Below are 22,095 nucleotides of genomic sequence, written 5' to 3' on the forward strand. Positions count from 1 at the left end.
AAAAGTCCTTAAATTGTCTAGTATTTTGCATTGCTTGTTACTTGAATTTTGTAAACACATGTACAGTGCATCCAGAAAGTATTCACAGCGCATCACTTTTTCCACATTTTGTTATGTTACAGCCTTACTCCAAAATGGATTAAATTCATTTTTTTCCTCAGAATTCTACACACAACACCCCATAATGACAACATGAAAAAAGTTTACTTGAGATTTTTGCAAATTTATTGAAAATAAAAAAAATTCCGGATGCACTGTATATCAAGTTATTTCATTTTTTCCATCTGCAAATGGAACAAGTGGAATTGGACACTTAAAAAAAAAATGGGACATAAGTGTGTTAAGATTCATCACCAGCTCATAAGTACAAGAGAAGCCCAAACAAATTGTAAGTTTATAGATGAGTTTAAAAAAACAAAACATTCTTTTTACAACTTGGAACCCTGCTGGTAAACAAAAAATATCTCTGTCCTCGCTGCCATCATACTCACCATTTAATGCTTCAAATCCTTCACAAGTCTTATTTACCTTTAATTCTCTGCTATCTGCACTTCAGATATGGGGTGCATCAAAAAAACCACTAATATAAAAAAGGTTAATGTCTGCCATTTAGAGGTTTTTCTGATAAAAATCAAAAAGTAATCCATACCATAAAATGTAATTTATTTATATTATAGAAATGGAGCTGACAGTTCTAAAACATTTAGTGGTTAGTAATGTCAACATCAGTAAACTTATGTTATGTGATATCACATAATAGTTAGTGTTTACTCATCCTTTCCAATAAATAATGATGATAAGGAGGAAATACTTAAAAGACAATCATAATGCAGCCTTTAGTGTTTTAAGTTATTGCATTTGTTAACCATGTAAAGACTTTCTGTGTTTAAATAAAATGAAAGATCCTACTTAGCAAAACAACCTCTGGTCAGTATGTATCAACACTACTGATATATATCCAATTCATTTTACTAATTGTGAAAAAAAAAATGTTTTTTTCAGGGTAAATGTAGCAGTTTCTGACAGTAGGATGAGCTGGTAAATTTGGGTAAAATGACAGAACACTGTATCTTTGAAGTCATTTGTGCATGCAACGATTGACATTTTTGTGAAGGACTGTGTCACCTATGCTAAAGCAGTTTTCACCTGCATCTTACAAGCAACAGTGTAGAAGTCGTAAATATATCATGCTTTATACACACGCACAGCAAGACCAGAAACAAAGAAAATATATAGTACAAAAACAATAGAAACATTTCTGTATATGTCTTTTGTTGCTACCGTATTGTTACTTTTCTGAGGTCACATGTCAGCATGAGTTTCATCTGTTATGTATAGATTACAACAAACCTGAACTTTTAAGTGCGGACACAACCAAGTGAACATGAGATCGGACACTGGACTGCTCTCCAACCCTGGGTAAGCAGTATTGTCTGATTTACTTCCTTGACTACCTTGACTACTTTTTGCACAAAAGCTTCTGTTAGTACTTTGTACCAGTTGGGACTGTGAACTGTGTTTTAGTACAACTTTAGGAGATATAGATATGAGAAGAAAAGGATTGGTCTGTTACACAGATGATTTTTTTTTTTAAAGAACCTGCCTCTGATATTTCAAAGGTTAGTTAAAGTACATATTTATTTCAGTTGTCAATAATTAAAATGTTTGTTCCATCAATGTTCTTAATTAGTAACCAGATGTTGTAGTTGATGGTGTGACAGAGGATCCAAAATAAATGTTAGCATGCCAGCTGGATTGCCCTGTTTAATTAACAGAGGGGAGCGCAACAAAAAAACGTGAATGATTGCAACTCAAAACAAAGGGCTGCTATACCTCCTTAAACATCTCGGGTCTAGAGTAGAGCTCCATCTCTGTCAAGTGTTAGTCCACAAGGAGACACCACCATTTAGCAGTGCCTCAGATATATAATCCTCCGACTGGAAGGAGCAGAGTCATTTGCTGTCATTGGGCATCTTCTCTGTGCTGTGAGAACAGAAAGAGACGATCAGTTAAGTACAGCGCCCACTGTTGTCCCAGTGTGGTATTGCTTACCAAGAATGAGTCAGGAAGGTGATCCTCAAATGTTTATGCATGATGCTAATGAATATACTTCTTTTGATATGTTTTTAATGCTGTCTGTTGTTTGGGTACTGATTAAGGAAAAAGTTTTTGTGTTATGAATATTAAAAAGCAAGTCATTTAAAAATAAGACAAAAGAATGTTTCAATAGCAGCAACAATTGTTTACCTCTTAAGAAAATGGCTATGTTGGACTGGTTCCCACTGTCACGTGTGCATGTACTACCACAAGCATAGTGTGTTGCTCACTAAAATAATTATTATGGTAAGGCAGAGTGGTCCTGGGATTGAGCTCAGGCAGTTGTGCCTAGAAAATGGTGAATGATGCAGTATTGATGAGTATTGTTTTCCTCCTCCTCATGGATAGGGTTTTCACTAATGGTGCATCTTTTCCACTTGAACACTCAACAATAAACAGAAGTACAGTTAATATCTGTAGGTAATGTGGATGGTTTGCTTCATGATATTAATGTTAGGTGCTTTGCTGTGATCTTTTTTGCTGGCGCAATTGTTTGGCAGCAGCAACCTGATTATTATAATTAAAAAAAGTGTGAGTTAGGGTAAGCTGCCCTAATTTGGTGTGTTCATGAGAAATGTAATGATTTACTTCATGAGGTGGAAGTACATAATAAAGAAGAAACCTGAATCAAATATTTGAAATATTAAAATGTCTGCTTCAGTTAAGATGTTTTAAGTTTAAATATTCTTGAATGTAATAGAAATACCACTAATAAAGGTTCTTGGAGGGCTAAGAACATCATATTCATATCACTGACCTTGAAATTGTCTAAAAAATGGTTCATTTGCTTATGTTTAAAATTTGTTATTTTTATCCTTCTGGGAGTGGTTCTTAGTTTGGACAATTGGTAAAGAATCAAATATCAAAAAATGACCATATTTGTGATCATCAACCTTCAAATAGCATAAAATCACACTCTATGTGCCTACAGTTGTGTCCAAAAGTTTTGAGGATGACACAAATATTGGTTTTCACAAAGTTTGCTGCTTCAGTGTTTTTAGATCTTTTTGTCAGAAGTTTCTGTGGTATACTGAAGTATAATTAGAAGCAGTGCATAAGTTTCAGAGGCTTTTATTGACAATTACATTAGGTTTAGACAAAGAGTCAATATTTGCAGAGTTGGCCTTTCTTTTTCAAGACCTCTGCAATTTGCCCTAACATGCTGTCAGTCAACTTCTGGGCCAAATCCTGACTGATGGCAGCCCATTCTTGCATAATCAATGCTTGGAGTTTATCAGAATTTGTGGGTTTTTGTTTGTCCACCTGCCTCCTGAGGATTGACCACAAGTTCTCAATAGGATAAAAGTCTGGGGTGTTTCCTGGCCATGGACACAAACTTTCGATGTTTTGTTCGCCGAGCCACTTAGCGCACCGTGCCATAAGGCAAAAATGATAACTATCATGATGGAAAAGGCATTGTTTATCGCCAAACTGTTCTTGGATGGTTGGGAGAAGTTGCTCTTGGAGGATGTTTTGGTACCATTCTTTATTCATGGATGTGTTCTTAGGCAAAATTGTGGGTGAGCCCACTCCCTTGGTTGACAAGCAACCCCACACATGAATGATCTCAGGATGCTTTACTGTTGGCATGACACAGCGCTACTTCAAAAAACAGAATGAGCCCCTGGCTTCAATCATGACACGCCACTTTGAATTTTCTGCCTTCAAAAGACCTGCATATTTTTTCTGACTTTTGACTATGATTTCAACATTTCCACTTTGTTTTTGATGAAATATGTGATTGCTCATCTCTGACTGCGTTCTTTGTTTTTTGATCTCACAGAGGCATGGTGGTGCAGTGGTTGGCACTGCTACTGCACAGCTTAGGTCACCTTTTTGGCCACAATAGTCGGTCCAGTATAGTTGGCAGATGTTTCACTAGCCGTCAGGGACACTTTAAAGATGATCGCACCATTATAATCTTATCAAATCTAGTTCAGTTATGCCTTCCCCATTGTCTTCAATGCATTTCAACGAGTTAAGTGATATTCGTATGGACATGTAAAACACTTCCGTGATTTCTCCAAACTTGAGGCGAAGCGAACACCATGGAGTTGCTCATCACTATTGGAGAGGTGTTCTTTTCCTGGAATTCAGCACCGTTTTTCTCAAAACATACCTTTGCACATTGTGGCCAGAAAGTTTTATTTTAACTTTGTCAGTCCACAGGACTTGGTTCCAACAAGCATCAGGCTCGTTTAGATGTTTATTTGCAACTTTTAAGTGCTGAATTTTGTGGCTAGGATGCAGGAAAGATTTTCTTCTGCTGGCACCACCATTAAGGTAATATCTGTTCAGATGTTGCTGCACAGTAGAACGATGCACCACCACTCCAGAGTCTGCTAAATCTTCTTAAGGACATTTGCAGTCAAAAGGGGTTTTTTATTTGCCTTTCTAGCAATCCAACAAGTAGTTCTTCCAGAAAGTTTTCTTGGTTTTCCAGACCTCAACTTGACCTCCACCATTCCTGTTAACTTCATCTTTCGGCTGCTCTTGTTAGGGGTTGCCACAGTGGATCCTCTTTTTCTATATCCTCCTGTCCTCTGTAGCTTATTCTGTTACACCCATCACCTGCATGTCTTCTTTTTACCACATCCATAAACCTCCTCTTTGGCCTTTCTTTTTTCCTCTTATCTGGCAGCTCCATGCTTAGGATACTTTTCCTAATATATCCAGTATCTCTCCTCTGCTCATGTCCAGGCCAACACAATCTCGCCTCTCTGACTTTGTCTCTAAGACGTCCAACCAGAGCTGACCCTCTAATGTACTCATTTCTATTCCTCTCCATCCTCGTCACACCCAATGCAAAATTTAACATCTTCTGCCTCCAGCTCTGTCTCCTGTTTTTTGGTCTGTGCCACCATCTCCGACCCATATAACATAGCTGTTTTCACTACCATCCTGTAGTCCTTCCCTTTCACTCTTGCTGATACCCGTCTGTCACAAATCACTTCTGCCACTCTTCTCCACATACTTCCCCCCTTGCCTGCACTCTCTTTTTCACCTCTCCTCCACACTCCCCATTGGGACCAGCACAAAGAAACACACTGGTTTGTGCATCCCCTGTGGTTGGGTTACTGTTCCTGTTAACTGCCATTTCTTAATAACATTATGAATAAAGGAAACAGTTACCTGAAAACACCTTGCAATCTTCTTGTAGTCTTCTCATGCTTTGTGAGCATCAATTATTTTATTTTTTGGAGTGCTAAGCAGCTGATTAGGGGAGCACATGGTTGCCATAGCCCTAATAAGCTAATTAAGGTCTGAGACTTCAAATATCTTGGCATGCTCAAAAGTTTGAATGGTGATCCTTTCATTTTTTAACTGTATAGTTGTGAAAAACAAAAACAATGCACTAATCTTGCATAACAACTTTATGCCTTTTGGTGATTGTTTCATCTTCTGCTCACTTCACTATTGACAGTAACTGGTATTTTAAGCAAGGGTACCCAAACTTTTGCATGACACTATATATAATGTATGTAATGAACTAATATATCTATAAGGTTTAAAAGCTTGCAATCCATTTAACTAACACTTTTGGAATACAGGTGGTCAGAAGACCCCATTTGGCGAACCACTGACATAAATGTCCTGCCTGGATTACTAACCAAACACTTTAGTTACCATTAGGTAGCTTGCTTGCCACCTTGTGCATTGGCTGCTATGAAGGATAGTAATTATGAAGTCTATGGCAAGCCAAATTAACATTTAGAGATATCTCAAAATGAATTTCAGATATCTTAAAATGTAATTTACTTTTTAAGATATCTGAAACTCGCTTTGAGATATCTTAAAATACTTTCCTTTACATTTTAAGATATCTGCAATACATTTCGGGATATCTCAAATGCATTTCAAGATATCTCAAATACAGTTTCAGATATCTCAAAATAATTGTGTCTGTATTTCAAGATATCTCAAAATCATTTCCTGTAAAACTGCCTATTATTTCAATGGACTTCTTGTTTATTATAAGATATCTTAAAATGTATTTGAGATACCTTGAAATGAGCAGGAAGTGATGTTGAGATATCTGAAAATGTATTTGAGATATCTTAAATTGTATTGTAGATATCTGAAAGTGCTATTGAGATATCTTGAAATAATTGAGTGTCCTTTTAAAGATATCTTAAAATGCATTTTAGATATCTTGAAATACATTGTTAGATATCTGAAATAGAGCAGAAACCCATTTTAAGATATCATGAAATTAATTTTAGATATCTAAAAATGTATTTCAGATATCTGAAACAACAATGAATTTCAAGATATCTTAAATGCTTTTTAAGATATCTAAATTATATTTCGAGATATCTTAAAATAACTTCCTTCTCATTTTAAGATATCCCAAATTCATTTTGAGATATCTGAAATGCATTTTCAGATATCTTAAAATGACTTCCTGCACATTTCAAGATATCTAAAAAAACATTTCAAGATATCTTAAAATGACTTCCTGCACATTTCAAGATATCTAAAATACATTTCAAGATATCTTAAAATGACTTCCTGCACATTTCAAGATATCTCAAATACATTTCATGATATCTCAAAATCACTTCCTGTGCATTTCAAGATATCTCAAATACATTTCATGATATCTCAAAATCACTTCCTGTGCATTTCGAGATATCTTAAATGCATTTCAAGATATCTTAAAATAGGCAGGAAGTTCCATTGAAAGTATAAGAAATTTTACAGGAAGTGATTTTAAGATATCTGAAAATGTATTTGAGATATCTTGAAATACACAGGAAGTGATTTTAAGATATCTGAAAATGTATTTGAGATATCTTGAAATACACAGGAAGTTATTTTAAGATATCTGAAAATGTATTTGAGATATCTTGAAATACGCAGGAAGTTATTTTAAGATATCTGAAAATGTAATTGAGATATCTTGAAATACGCAGGAAGTTACTTTAAGATATCTGAAAAAGTATTTCAGATATCTCAAAATGCCTGCAGATGTATTTTAAGATATCTTGAAATGTATTTGAGATATCTCAAAATGCACATGAACATATTTCAAGATATCTCAAATTGCATTTAAGATATCTTGAAATGCATTTCAGATATCTGAAAATGTACAGCATATCACTTCAAGATATCTTGAAATCTGTTTGAGATATCATACAATTCTTTTTAGATATCTTAAAATAGATGTATTTTTAGATATAATTCAATTTGAGATATCTAAAATGCATTTCCAGATATCATAAAATTCATTTTGAGATATCTCTAAATGTTAATTTGGCTTGCCATAGAAGTCTGTATGCAAAGGTGAAATATAGGGAAAATGTAAAAAACCTAACATTAGATATAGAGTGTTAAATTCATATTTTAGTATAGTATTGACTGATTTACTAATTAAATTATTGCTAATATTTAAGTAGTAAATCTGTCACTACTATACTAATTGAATTATTGCTAATTTTCTAGAAACTCGCTTCAGAGTGGGAAAGCAGCAGGCCATGATGGCTACCCTGCCAAATTTTATAAAAAAAATTCTCAATTAAGCTAGCTCCCCTTTTATTAGCAACATTTACAGAAGACAGAGACAATAAAATTCTACCTCAAACTTTTTGTCAAGCCTTAATTTCCATCTTTCCTAAGCAAAATAAGGACTTGTTACAATGTGCATCATACAGACCATAGGTTCCCAACCTTTTTTGGGTCAGAGCCAACTTTTTCAAAGAGTGATTCCATAGCGCCCCCCTTGGGTGAACTATACTATACTATATATTGAAAAACAAGGACAGATTTTTAAAATTATTTTATTAGAATATATTAACAATATTGGTGTATTGCTCAAAGTATGAATAAAAAATATATATTGTTATTAGTGAAAGGGCTGAGCTTGATATGATGACACTAATTTTTCGATGTTTGGTGCCATTTTTATCATCAGTAATCTTAAATTGCCGCATTCCACTATTGACAATCTGTTTCTTTTCTTTGTTAATAGATTGTTGACCATGCTAAATCCTCTTTCGGCTAAAAATGATGATGGGAGACTTGTACATCGTCTAATTCGTGTTGCCATCAGGGAAAAGTAGTATTTCTTCCCAATGAAGAGGCCTATCCTTGAGAATTAAAAGATTTGTTGTTTGGTAAAAGTGAAATCCACATACATGAGTGACAGAGACGTGAAGTGGGTGGCGTGTAGCGCAGGCAGGGGGGTCCACGTAAGTTTTTCTTTGAATGTTATCTGTAGGTACCACACTGTAATTTTAGGTTTACACTTGCTCTGAAGGAAGGAAAGAAGGAATCTGGTATTGATAAAAAAACTTCTCACGTATTTATAGTAATGTTCAATGAACCTATCAAAACATGCATAAATTCGGTCCTCTGTACGTGTGTTAATCTTGTAAGGACTTGCATGATCTGAGAGTGCGTGACTTGTGGAAACTTGTAAATATAATGTACCAATGCCTACTATTTAGTACGGACGGGTCTTTCTTAATGGACATTTAGAATAATTGGTTGAAACGTGTTTGATGATTTTTAGTATTAATAAAACTGTTCAGCGCGCTCTTGCGAGTATTGTGCAAGTGGGCAGCGGCTGGTCCTCAACGCCCCCTTAATATGTCTTGGACCAGAAATGGCCCCCTTAGATTTCTTCAGCGCCAACCCCGGTGGGTGGTACTGCCCCCATATTAACCCACAAAGTCTAACAATAATTATTATCGTTGGATGCAGAAAAAATATTGGAGAAATTTAGGTTTTGCCAGAACATTTTTGCATGGATCAAACTACTGTGTACCAGTCCAAAAGCTTCAGTTTGTATTAATAACGTTAATTTAGACTACTTCAAACTAGAAAATGGTACTAGACAAGGATGTCCCTTGTCACCACTGCTTTTTGCACTTGCCATTGAGCCACTGGCAGTTCACTGTCAAAATGCTTATGAGATAAAAGGGATAATCAGAGAAGGACTTGAACAGAAAATTTCTCTATATGCAGATGATATGGTACTGTATATATCAGATCCACAAAATACTGTGCCTGCAGTCCTAACAGAACCTACCCATTTTCCCTCACCTCCCACCTACCTCTGTTCTGGAAAAAATATTGATCAGTCTTGAGGACTCAGACAGCACCCCCTCTTTTTTATTGAATTTATTTTTATTCATTTAATAGCTGATTACCCAGTGGCTTCGCTCACTGAGTGCAAGGGAAAAAAATAAAATGTATTTATAAAATAAGTCTGTTAATTGCGAATTTTATTTTTCAACAAATAAAGAGCACTTACAATAACATAGAAATCAGTATAAACAACATTATTAACATCATCATATGAGAATATGAAGTAATATATAAGAAGCACATTGCATATAAATATAAATTATTAAACAGTAAAATCTTCTTCTATAATATGCTTCCGTGGCTGTTCGTTTGTCTGTCCAGGATTTTAAATCACCTGTAGCTCGCAAACCGTTTCACCTATTGACTTGAAATTTGGTACACATATACTACGTGACGTCTACTATCCGCTTTTGGGGTGATGATTTTATTACTCTCTTTATCTTTATTTTATTTTATTGTAGAATCAACTCTCAGCAGTGCGCAGCAGGGCGGCCGTGCAGTGGATGCGTACGGGTGCCATTCTCATTCCCTACCACCTTCGCTAATCATTCTTGAGGCAGATTGAAGACTTACGTGCCAGATTAAGTGAAAGGTTAAAGAAAACGTACTAAGTAATTGCAACACAAAAACGTAATCAGTTTTAACGCAAAAAGATGCCGACGAAAGAGAAGCAGCGGGCTGCTAGGGTGGAGTAAAGAAGAGTTGCTCAGGAAGCAGCAAGCACATCAACCTCTGAGCAAACGAATGCTAAACGTACAGAGAAAGAGGATGAATACTATGAATGCTCAAGTCAAGTGTATTTACTGCATGTTATCGTGCAGTGCGCTATTACTGGTATTTTGATAAAAGAATTTGAACAACATATAAGAAGCGTATAAATTATTAAACAGTAAAACATTAACATTTAAGAAGTAAAGATACATTGAGTACTACTGCAGTGCTTTTGGGTATACTACATTTTTTGTTTGCCCATTACGTGCATAAATGTATACATTTTTTGGTGTACCTACCTGAGAACACGCGACATATAACTGACCGTGGGAAAAACATGGATTTTAAACACATGTTAAGTTCATCCGCTGGTGTCTCTCGTGGAATAACTGGTAATGTTTGACAAAAATCACCTGCGAGTAAAAACGACAGTACCTCCCATTATTTTGGTAGGATCTCTGAGATCTTGCATTGTTTGGTTCAAGGCTTCAGAAGCTCTTTTATGTGCCATGGTGCACTCATCCTAAACTATTATCTTTGAATGTTGCAAGACTTTTGCCTTTCCAGATTCCTTGCTTATGTTGCAAATTGGATTTTCGTCGTGAGTGAGGTTTAATGGTAATTGCAATGCCGAATGTGCTGTACGACCTCCATCTAATAATGTCGAAGCGATTCCCCATGACGATACAGTCAGAGCTATGTCACCATTTGCTCTCTGGGAAAGAATCAGGTTTATTAAGAATGTTTTTTCTGTTCCCCGGTGGTCATACATAATTTCTGTTTCAACGTTTCATACGTAATTTTCATTTTCAAACGCGAAAAGAATTTTATTTATATATATATAATATATATATATATATATATATAATGACTTATTTACATATTTTACTATTGTTAAAGTTTTTCTCTGCTGGCCTGGCTCTCTTTGTCATGGGTGGGGGTTGATTAGTTTTGAAACTAGTTTTGTTAAACTTGACTTGCTTGTGTGGATTTTTGTTTGATTCTAATAAAATTAATAAAATGTTAAAAAAATATTTCTAATATTAAGTACACCAGACTGACTGCAAAGATGATCTGGTGAAAGCAATAGTAGCATACATTTGAAAATAGTTCCAGGCTCAGACTTCCTTCAGCTTTATTATGTTTCTTAAGTCCAAAAAAGGTGAATTAAAAGACTTTCTTATTACATTACAATTTTTGTGAAGCAGTTGTTCATAAGTCAGAGAAAGCACGCAATTCTGTTTTTTTTTTTTTCAGATTTTTAAAGCAAAGAACTGATCTTTGTAGATGGCATAAAATGTTTAAGTGTAAAATTGTATTTTTTTACATTTCTTTCTGGGTATTGTTCTGCCTTCTAAGAACCATTGCTTAAGTTATAATGGTACTTTTATACTTAATCTTTTATTTTCAACCAATTTTATTTTCTGTACAGGAGTCGCTATGGAGGACAGCATTCGCCTGGTATCTGCGGGAGATGACATAAAGATCTGGAACTCCTCGTCAATGACTGTGGTGGATCAATTCAGCCCTCACACCCCAAGTCAGACTGTTTCTAGAGTTTGTTGGAGCAGCAATAATATCCATTTTCGTTTAATTAATAATTACATGACTGAATGCATGTACTTTCTGGCGTATTCACTACTCAATACATTTTTATTTACATTATAATCATACCAAGAAAAAGCAGTCTTGCTATTTTTCCTGTATTATATGCACATATTCTTAATAATTCTTAAACATATTCTTCAGTACTGACATTGCATATCATTTGACTTCATCCTTAAAGGAAACAACATTTTACTTCCTGCTTTCAACCATGTAGGTAAAGCACAAAGTTTGATACTTTAAATGAGGGTTATAGAGGTGGAATTGCAGGTTATGTGGAATTTTGAAAAAGTTTAAAATCTTGTTTAATTCCTTCACCATCTAACCACTGTTGGACATCCTGCCATAAATCTTCACTAACACAAAATTAAATATGTTTATATTAAATGCCTTGTTCATAAAAGTAAGTAATAATGGTGACAACAAAACATGAATATAAATTTTATACTTCCATGCACATTCTACTGAAGAGCACCCCATGGAAAGGTTTGACCTTTATTTAAACAGTATCTATAGGTAAAGGTGATATGAAATAACAAACATCATACCACATTTACATTTTGTAGTCCATTGTATAATTTAAATGCAAAATGATTAGATCATCATTGGAAAGGACCTTGAAAGAACATTTCTTATTTAAACATCAGGCATTTGGTTTGTTTTGTTCTTTGTGTGTCTTATTACCATGCCTAGATTGAAAGAGCCCTCTGAGTCCTTCAGAAAGAAGTTATGAGTCTGGAAAGGATCTAAAAAGATGTCCAAACAACTGAAAATTAACCGTTCCACTCTCCAAAAGAGTATCTACAAGTGGAGAAGATTTCAAGCAACTGCCAACTTGGCCAAGCCAGGCCACCTCACCACACCCCACCCCACTCTGATAGCAGAACACAGATTTCTGAAAAAAGTCTCTTAAAACCCCAGAATTTCATCAGGGACCATACACGTAGCTCTTGCCACTGTTGATATTAGAGTATATGAGTCTACCACTCTCAAAAGATTGTACAAATTTGATACACATGGCAGGTGTGCCAGGAGGAATCATTTTTCTCCATAAGAACAACATCAGGGCAAGACTAAAGTTTGCTCTTAAACACCAAGACAACAACCAGGACTTCTGGAACGATGTACTCTAGACAGATATGTCAGTGATAGCATTTTTGTGTACAGTATCAGAAGATATATTTGGCAAAAACCAAACATATCATTTGATCAGAAGAACCAGTGGAAAGTGCTTGGTTTAGAGCTGATTTGCTCCATCAGGGCCTGAGCAGCTTACTTTCACAGAATTCAGTATGAATTCTTCATTGTACCAGATGGATGTTAAGGGTAATGCAAACCATTTGTCAGAAGATTGACGCTAAATGGAAAGTGGACCTTACAACATGACGATGACCACAAACATAACAGGAAATTGACCAAGGAATTAATGAAAAGAATGAAATGGAGGATTCTGGAAGTCCAAGTCAATACCTAGATTTGAAACCCATCAGGATTCTTTGGGGGAGTTTAAAATGGACTGTACATACACGACAATCCTCAAATATTGCACAGCTGAAAGAATTTTACATGGAAGAATGAGAAAAACTTTCTCACAGTCAATATCAGAGAATGGTAGACAGTTATAGGAGACCGCTATATCAGCGGTTATAACCAAGGGTGAACTTCCTTTTCAGTATAGATGGAAATGGAATGTCTGTTCATTTTTTTGTTGAATAAATTATTGCAAAGTCAGATTTTAAAATCAAATCTTTATATGTTCACATGTTTAAAAAAAGAAAATACATTTCATGTGGTGGACTTACATTTTCACATAACCATAACAGTACCACACCTTTTTAAACTCTTTAAGCTTTTTGTTACTTCTTGTGCTTCAACTTTATAACAAAACTAATTACCACTGAGAGAGAGGGAAAAGAATGAAAAAAGCAGGTATAATGCATTAACAGTAATGAAAAGGAGTTCCCGGGAACCTTATACCTTTCTGATACAGTATGAAAATATAATAACATTGTGATATTTTTATGTTTTACAATATATTAAGTATTGTTTTTCAGTTCTAGAATGTATCGCACTTTATTTCACTTTTGTTTTTGACTGAAGTTAAAGTTGTAAATCCTATCTGTCTGTTATGCCTAATAAGGTATATTAGATACCATATGATGATAAGTGCATTAATGATCCTGGGTAGTGACTGGAGCTATGTATAACGATGGTAAAGAGGCAATGCATGTTCTTTTAATATTTTACTCTCTGTTAAAATACATTGTTAAGAAGTAATATGGTGTGGGTCCATTGTCTACGAAAAAACCTAGATATGAAATTGAAAGACACCTGACTGACAACCAAGCTACTTTTCGGGGAAAGTATAGCAGGCTTCTTTAAACTATTTTCTAGAAAAAGGACATGCAGGAATACATTAGCTACAAGCTCCATAGAATAAATTTTGAGGCAAGTGGTATGGATTTTTGGAAGATGAGGTATTTGGATTGATCACTTGTTTATCCTAAAGATCAATCACAATGTTTATCCTGTAGCTGCTAGAATTAAATATCTGAGAAAATGTACAGAGTAGGTATATCTCAGCATTAGTTTCCTGTGAAAGGGTTCATTAAGGGTTACTGTTTAGGTTAGCTGGTGAGCATTGCACTTTATAGCATTTGCATGCTTATTTACTGAATGTTTTTTCATATTTCTGTTGCCCTGCTTCTTAGCACCTTTTTCCCCCAGGGCAACAAATCTCTTTCTTGAATTCCATGTCAGGTATACTGATATAGAGATATTAATTCCTTGGCTAAAGTCTTACAATAAGACTTTGTTGCCATCTCACTGATGTGCAAGTGTAATTGTGCTTCATGTATGGTGGGAAAAATAGCAGGGTCATCTTCTTGGGCAAAAAAGAAAAAAAAAAAAAAAAAAAAAGATTATGTTAATTCTATAAATATTTTTCTTATGTAAGTAAAGAGTATGATTTTTTTTTTTGTTTGCCATTTTTATGTATCAACTAAATAATAAGTACACTGACCTTAACTCTAAATGGTACATCATTTTCTAGTAAAGAGTATGATTTTTTTTTTGTTTGCCATTTTTATGTATCAACTAAATAATAAGTATACTGACCTTAACTCTAAATGGTACATCATTTTCTGGTCAGTGCCTCTGGAACTGGAGATAAAATCGTAGTGTCAAGCTGCAAATCTTCCCCAGTTCCCATTCTGGAACTTGCAGAAGGGGTAAGTACAGAATTTCTCAAAGCTTGCTTTTCATGTTTATTATATAGTACCCTGCATACATATTGAAACTGTTAAGTCAGAGTTGCTATTTTTGATGTACACAAAACTATTGGGATTAAAAAAAGTATTTTTATAGGACATGTTCTTCTTCTCCTTACCCTTATTTCAGATGACTGAAAGTATTTGAGTGCTGCATGGTTCATAGTAGTGAGACATTTTCTATAGTATCACATTGTGTACATGAATCTAGTGAGCCCTTTCACCCCAAAATAATACATGTAAAAATCACTTTAATTTTTATAGTTGGATTTAGCCTTTACTCTTACGAATGGGAGTCTGTAAGGCCAACATATAAACTGATAGTGTTTAAAGCAATCTTTTTTGTTTAAAATTTGTCTTTTATAAAGTCACTATGTATTGGTTTTTTATTCTTTTTTTCTGTTGTTTCCTTTTGTCTTCTATTTAGAAAAAGCAAACCTGTATAAACTTGAACTCTACATCCCAGTTCATTGTTAGTGGTGGTCTGGATAGCTGTGTCAATGTCTGGGATCTAAAGTTAAAGAAACTGTACCGATCCCTTAAGGTAAAGGTTATGCTTATTTTGTCTTCTGGGTACATTAGATTCCTAGATGTGTTGCAATCAGAACTACCCCCATCTTCTTTTTAATAATATAATTTATCCCAAAGCAAAAGTAGGCATTGCAATTGGGAAAACTTCCAAGTTTTATCACTGTAACATTTGAAGCTCACATGACTCAAGGCTTTATTATTTGGTATGGTAATAAAGAAAAAGGTAGAAACATCATCTAGGGTGTTATTCAATTTGGTTAAAAATTTCAGGACACTGCCTTATTTAGGCTTGTACTGTTTGGCAGGACATCTACATACTATATGCTCAAACAATTACCCACCACTATGTTTGGCAGAGCCAGGCATTGCCTCAAAGTGTAGACCGGTAGGTTCTATAACAATTAGCTCAATCAGTATTCAAAAGCAATACATTGACCTCAGGAGTCTCGTTTACAGAAGTTTGTGTGAATTTGGGTGTAAAAGTGTGCGAATGCCAAAAAAATAGGAAAATGTGTATGTCAAAAAAAAAAATCTGTGAAACCAGGCATATGCATATTTGTACACAACTTATAAATCACAATCATCTTCTAAATGTGTGTATGTGAACACGCCTCAAACCCGACCTGGTTGCCACACTGAAATGACCATATGTGGACCTTGCTAATCAATCTCATACATACAGTATATAACAAACATACAGTGCATCCGGAAAGTATTCACAGCGTATCACATTTTCCACATTTTGTTATGTTACAGCCTTATTCCAAAATGGATTAAATTCATTTTTTTCCTCAGAATTCTACACACAACACCCCATAATGACAATGTAAAAAAAGTTTACTTGAGGTTTTTGCAAATTTATTAAAAATAAAAAAACTGAGAAATCACATGTACATAAGTATTCACAGCCTTTGCTCAATACTTTGTCGATGCACCTTTGGCAGCAATTACAGCCTCAAGTCTTTTTGAATATGATGCCACAAGCTTGGCACACCTATCCTTGGCCAGTTTCACCCATTCCTCTTTGCAGCACCTCTCAAGCTCCATCAGGTTGGATGGGAAGCGTCGGTGCAGAGCCATTTTAAGATCTCTCTAGAGATGTTCAATCGGATTCAAGTCTGGGCTCTGGCTGGGCCACTCAAGGACATTCACAGAGTTGTCCTGAAGCCACTCCTTTGATATCTTGGCTGTGTGCTTGGGGTCGTTGTCCTGCTGAAAGATGAACCGTCGCCCCAGTCTGAGGTCAAGAGCGCTCTGGAGCAGGTTTTCATCAGGATGTCTCTGTACATTGCTGCAGTCATCTTTCCCTTTTTCCTGACTAGTCTCCCAGTTCCTGCCGCTGAAAAACATCCCCACAGCATGATGCTGCCACCACCATGCTTCACTGTAGGGATGGTATTGGCCTGGTGATGAGCGGTGCCTGGTTTCCTCCAAACGTGACGCTTGACATTCACACCAAAGAGTTCAATCTTTGTCTCATCAGACCAGAGAATTTTCTTTCTCATGGTCTGAGAGTCCTTCAGGTGCCTTTTGGCAAACTCCAGGAGGGCTGCCATGTGCCTTTTACTAAGGAGTGGCTTCCGTCTGGCCACTCTACCATACAGGCCTGATTGGTGGATTGCTGCAGAGATAGTTGTCCTTCTGGAAGGTTCTCCTCTCTCCACAGAGGACCCCTGGAGCTCTGACAGAGTGACCATCGGGTTCTTGGTCACCTCCCTGACTAAGGCCCTTCTCCCTCGTTCGCTCAGTTTAGATGGCCAGCCAGCTCTAGGAAGAGTCCTGGTGGTTTCAAACTTCTTCCACTTACGGGTGATGGAGGCCACTGTGCTCATTGAGACCTTCAAAGCAGTAGAAATATTTCTGTAACCTTCCCCAGATTTGTGCCTCGAGACAGTCCTGTCTCGGAGGTCTACAGACAATTCCTTTGACTTCATGCTTGGTTTGTACTCTGACATGAACTGTCAACTGTGGGACCTTATATAGACAGGTGTGTGCCTTTCCAAATCATGTCCAATCAACTAAATTTGCCACAGGTGGACTCCAATTAAGCTGCAGAAACATCTCAAGGATGATCAGGGGAAACAGAATGCACCTGAGCTCAATTTTGAGCTTCATGGCAAAGGCTGTGAATACTTATGTACATGTGCTTTCTCAATTTTTTTATTTTTAATAAATTTGCAAAAATTTCAAGTAAACTTTTTTCACATTGTCATTATGGGGTGTTGTGTGTAGAATTCTGAGGAAAAAAATGAATTTAATCCATTTTGGAATAAGGCTGTAACATAACAAAATGTGGAAAAAGTGATGGGCTGTGAGTACTTTCCGGATGCACTGTATAAACCTGTAAGATGAGATAATGGAGACAAGTGAAGAATGCCAAAAAGCAAAAACTTTGAAGTCTACAAGATACAAGTTGGTGTCTCTAAAATAGGGGCACTTTAAAGACCTATTATTTGGAGGCCGAAATGTAGGAGTTTCCAACAAGTGCAAATATATGGAACTGCAAAATTTTTCTGCTTCCATGATTGTCGTAATCTCAGGTGAAAAAACAGATCGTTTAGCACTCTCGAGTAAAAAAAAAAAAAAAAAGATTGTTGCAATTGGAAGAGTAAAAAGCGCATCTATGTGCTGTAATTTCAGTCTGAGAATGGCATCCGTTATTGGAGATGCCTTATTGTGCCATAAGTATTCCAGAGCAGCCCTGATGTTGGTCAGTTTCACGTTGGCACCACATATGACTTGTACTTAATGGAATGTAGCTGCTTACAGTTAACAAAAGCAGCTTCATTCTTGCTACGTGCCCTTATTGCAGTATGAGTGCAGTCAATTGTGAAGATTACATTAGTAGCTGCTGTGAATTCTGTTGTTTTGTGCTGACCTGTACATCTGCACCATGAAATGCTGAATGCAGCACCTCTTCAGTTAGTTTATGACTTCCTACACAGTCAGCATGAAGGAGCTGATGTTTACCTGAGCTATTCCTGATTTATTGGCTAGTTCTCTTTGGTAAGGGCCTGTTCCCAGAAAGCCAACTGTTGTTAAAATCTGGATGCAAAAGGTATAGCCAGATTTTGGACAGTCTGTCTTTCTAATACTGTGCCCAATTCATCACATTAGTCCCAGGAGAATGGCTTTTGGAAGCCTGAATTAGTCAGTCATCATCATAGACAAAAAAATCCTTCTGCTCCCTAAAAGTTCATTCCCTTCCTGGAAGACCATTTGCCAACTCTCTAAGTAGTGCCAAATACACCATGTTGTGTCAAACCATTAGGCTATGAATAAGCTATAAAGCATGATATGTATAGCTTTCTGTATGTAGAAAATGAATCACACCTGTTTTTTACTAAGTGAAGTTACTGGCAACAAGTGATTACATTGGTTTCTAATCCTGAGAAGTAAATAAGAATATAAACTGAGGAAAACCCAAGTAAGCACTTAAGTGCAAATATGGAAAATTGGCCCCCTTAAAAGGCAACTACAATAGAGGGTATACATTATATTTATTACTTATTAGGTTTAATATAATTATTGCAATATACTAATGGCTCAAATAAATTGTATGCATGTGAGTCATCATTTAGCTTGTTTGACTGCATTTCCATAGTTTACCAAGGGTGTCCTCATTTTCCACAAATGGGACAGAGTTCCCATAAATATATGCATATTCTGTCAAGTTTGCTTTTATAATTTCCAACATTTTTATGGAAAGTTGCATATAATAATAATAATTCTTTGCACTATATACTTCTATTCTCACTACTCAAAGCACTTTAGTGAGTGGGAAGTCAGTTTAACGACCATTAATGTTTAGCATCCACCTGGATGATCTAACAGCAGGCATTTTTGTGCTGGCATGACCACCACACATTAGCTGTTAGGTGGATGATTAGGGGGGCAGAATGACTAGGCTGTGGTGGGCAATTTAGCCTGGACATCAGGATATGTGCACATTTGTTTCTTATATAACTTTCGTTTAAGAATAAAATTAATATCTGCTAAAGTAAAAAATGAATTATTTGAAAAAACAGCAAACTACTTGTCTCTTTGTCTAATAATATTTGTTGGGTATCTGGAGGGTATTGTACAGCAACCAGCAGCCATACCACATGCACTTCGGAACAGATCATCCACTTGAAGCTAAGCATTTTTAGGCCAGGCAAGCACTTGGATGAGAGACCATCTAGGAAAAAGCCTGGGTTGCTGCTGGAAGAGGTGTTGGTGAGGCCAGCAGGGGGCACTTAACTTTGGTCTGAATGTGTTTCCCAATTCCCCAGTACAGTGATTGGGACATTGCACTGTAAAAATGATGTCCTGTCTCTCTGTTGTCATAAAAGATCCCTGGGCATCCTCCATAAACAGTATATGCACATTTTGAGCCTCTTTTTGTGCATGCTCAAGTTTTATAAATTTGACCCCAGAACTCTCAAAATAGTGCTTTTTTACACTACAAACGCACAATTGTATATTAAGCTGCTTTTCTATAATCTGTCTTGCAACAATGTTTGACTGTTGTATCCTTTATCTCTGTGCCTGTAAAAGAAAATAAGCTCAAAGATCAGTTCCACTGTATAATATAAATTGAGCCTTTTTAAGTCTCTAAGGTTTGACAGACATACAGTGGGGCAAAAAAGTATTTAGTCAGCCACCAATTGTGCAAGTTCTCCCACTTAAAAAGATGAGGGAGGCCTGTAATTTTCATCATAGGTATACCTCAACTATGAGAGACAAAATGAGAAAAAAAATCCAGATAATCACATTGTCTGATTTTTAAAGAATTTATTTGCAAATTATGGTGGAAAATAAGTATTTGGTCACCTACAAACAAGCAAGATTTCTGGCTCTCACAGACCTGTAACTTCTTCTGTAAGAGGCTCCTCTGTCCTCCACACGTTACCTGTGTTAATGACACCTGTTTGAACTCGTTATCAACATAAAAGACACCTGTCCACAACCTCAAACAGTCACACTCCAAACTCCACAATGGCCATGACCAAAGAGCTCTCAAAGGACACCAGAAACAAACTTGTAGACCTGCACCAGGCTGGGAAGACTGAATCTGCAATAGGTAAGCAGCTTGGTGTGAAGAAATCAACTGTGGGAGCAATTATTAGAAAATGGAAGACATACAAGACCACTGATAATCTCCCTCGATCTGGGGCTCCACGTGAATGACCTGCAGAGAGCTGGGACCAAAGTAACAAAGGCTACCATCAATAACACACTACGCCGCCAGGGACTCAAATCCTGCAGTGCCAGACGTGTCCCCCTGCTTAAGCCAGTACATGTGCAGGCCCGTCTGAAGTTTGCTAGAGAGCATTTGGATGATCCAGAAGAGGATTGGGAGAATGTCATATGGTCAGATGAAAAAAACTCTACTCGTCGTGTTTGGAGGAGAAAGAATGCTGAGTTGCATCCAAAGAACACCATACCTACTGTAAAGCATGGGGGTGGAAACATCATGCTTTGGGGCTGTTTTTCTGCAAAGGGACCAGGACGACTGATCCGTGTAAAGGAAAGAATGAATGGGGCCATGTATCGTCAGGTAACGAAGGAGTGGCTTCGTGAGAAGCATTTCAAGGTCCTGGAGTGGCCTAGCCAGTCTCCAGATCTCAACCCCATAGAAAAATCTTTGGAGGGAGTTGAAAGTCCGTGTTGCCCAGCGACAGCCCCAAAACATCACTGCTCTAGAGGAGATCTACATGGAGGAATGGGCCAAAATACCAGCAACAGTGTGTGAAAACCTTGTGAAGACTTACAGAAAACGTTTGACCTCTGTCATTGCCAACAAAGGGTATATAACAAAGTATTGAGATACTTTTTTTCCACCATAATTTGCAAATAAATTCTTCAAAAATCAGACAATGTGATTTTCTGGATTTTTTTTTCTCATTTTGTCTCTCATAGTTGAGGTATACCTATGATGAAAATTACAGGCGTCTCTCATCTTTTTAAGTGGGAGAACTTGCACAATTGGTGGCTGACTAAATACTTTTTTGCCCCTCTGTACTAACCTTTTATTGCATGGCAAAGAAAGTGAACTATGAAAATGAATGTGTTTCACCCATTTAAAATATATTTTATTAATCATAAAGTAGACAGTGGGTGTGGGAAAACAATTTATGAAAACTTTAACCATTAAATGATATACGTATATTATTGACCATACCTTCAAAAAGTATGTTCATTTTTTGCTTTATTTAAACTCTATTATTGTCTACTAATCCTTTTTACCTGATTTAATTTTCAGGATCATAAGGATGTAGTTACTTGCGTATCATTTAATAGTAATGATTCCTACATTGCCTCTGGTTCTGCAAGTGGAGAGATAATTCTTCACAGCATTACTACCAATCTCTCCAGCACTCCGTTTGGGTTTGGAAGTTCCCAGGTAGGTCTTATTTGGCTCATCTGATAAAACATGTTTCAGCATTACAGTGTATGGTTCTTCAAGGAGTGGAGTGAAATTTCTGTGTTTATTTTTACTTTCTCGTATGTGATGAATCTCCACGTTTTATCTGCTCCTGAACATGTTTTGACCATTTTTGCAATTATGTTTCTGTGTGTGTGTCTGTCTGTCTGTGTGTATGTATAGAAACTTGAGAATGCTTTGAGGTAGATAAATGGAATTTGGGATATGGGTATTATATCAAAATGTTAGTTTTATATCATCTTTTGGGCAACATACTGTATGCCAGCCGAAAGTGGTACTTTACCCAAACACATTTCAAAATTTTTCAAATAAATTGTCAAATTGTTTAAATAAACAATTAATTGAAATTTTGTACAGTAG

At 36.3% G+C, this 22,095-nt stretch overlaps 1 protein-coding gene across 3 annotated transcripts in view; it reads left to right on the forward strand.

Annotated features, from left to right (window-relative positions):
- The window catches only part of nedd1 (NEDD1 gamma-tubulin ring complex targeting factor), a 753,979-nt gene that overhangs the window by 14,629 nt on the left and 717,255 nt on the right, over positions 1-22,095 (forward strand). For all 3 annotated transcript variants that reach the window (XR_007934374.1, XM_028809018.2, XM_028809027.2), the window contains exons 2-5: positions 11,333-11,476; positions 14,641-14,735; positions 15,202-15,318; positions 21,553-21,693. Coding sequence is in view for 2 of the 3 variants with exons in the window: in XM_028809018.2 (XP_028664851.1) it covers positions 11,341-11,476; positions 14,641-14,735; positions 15,202-15,318; positions 21,553-21,693 (489 nt within the window). In the remaining variant the exon portion in view is untranslated. The remainder of the gene's footprint in view (positions 1-11,332; positions 11,477-14,640; positions 14,736-15,201; positions 15,319-21,552; positions 21,694-22,095) is intronic.

The sequence above is a fragment of the Erpetoichthys calabaricus genome, chromosome 1 (assembly GCF_900747795.2).
Source record: "Erpetoichthys calabaricus chromosome 1, fErpCal1.3, whole genome shotgun sequence".
Classification (NCBI taxonomy): Eukaryota; Metazoa; Chordata; class Cladistia; order Polypteriformes; family Polypteridae; genus Erpetoichthys; species Erpetoichthys calabaricus.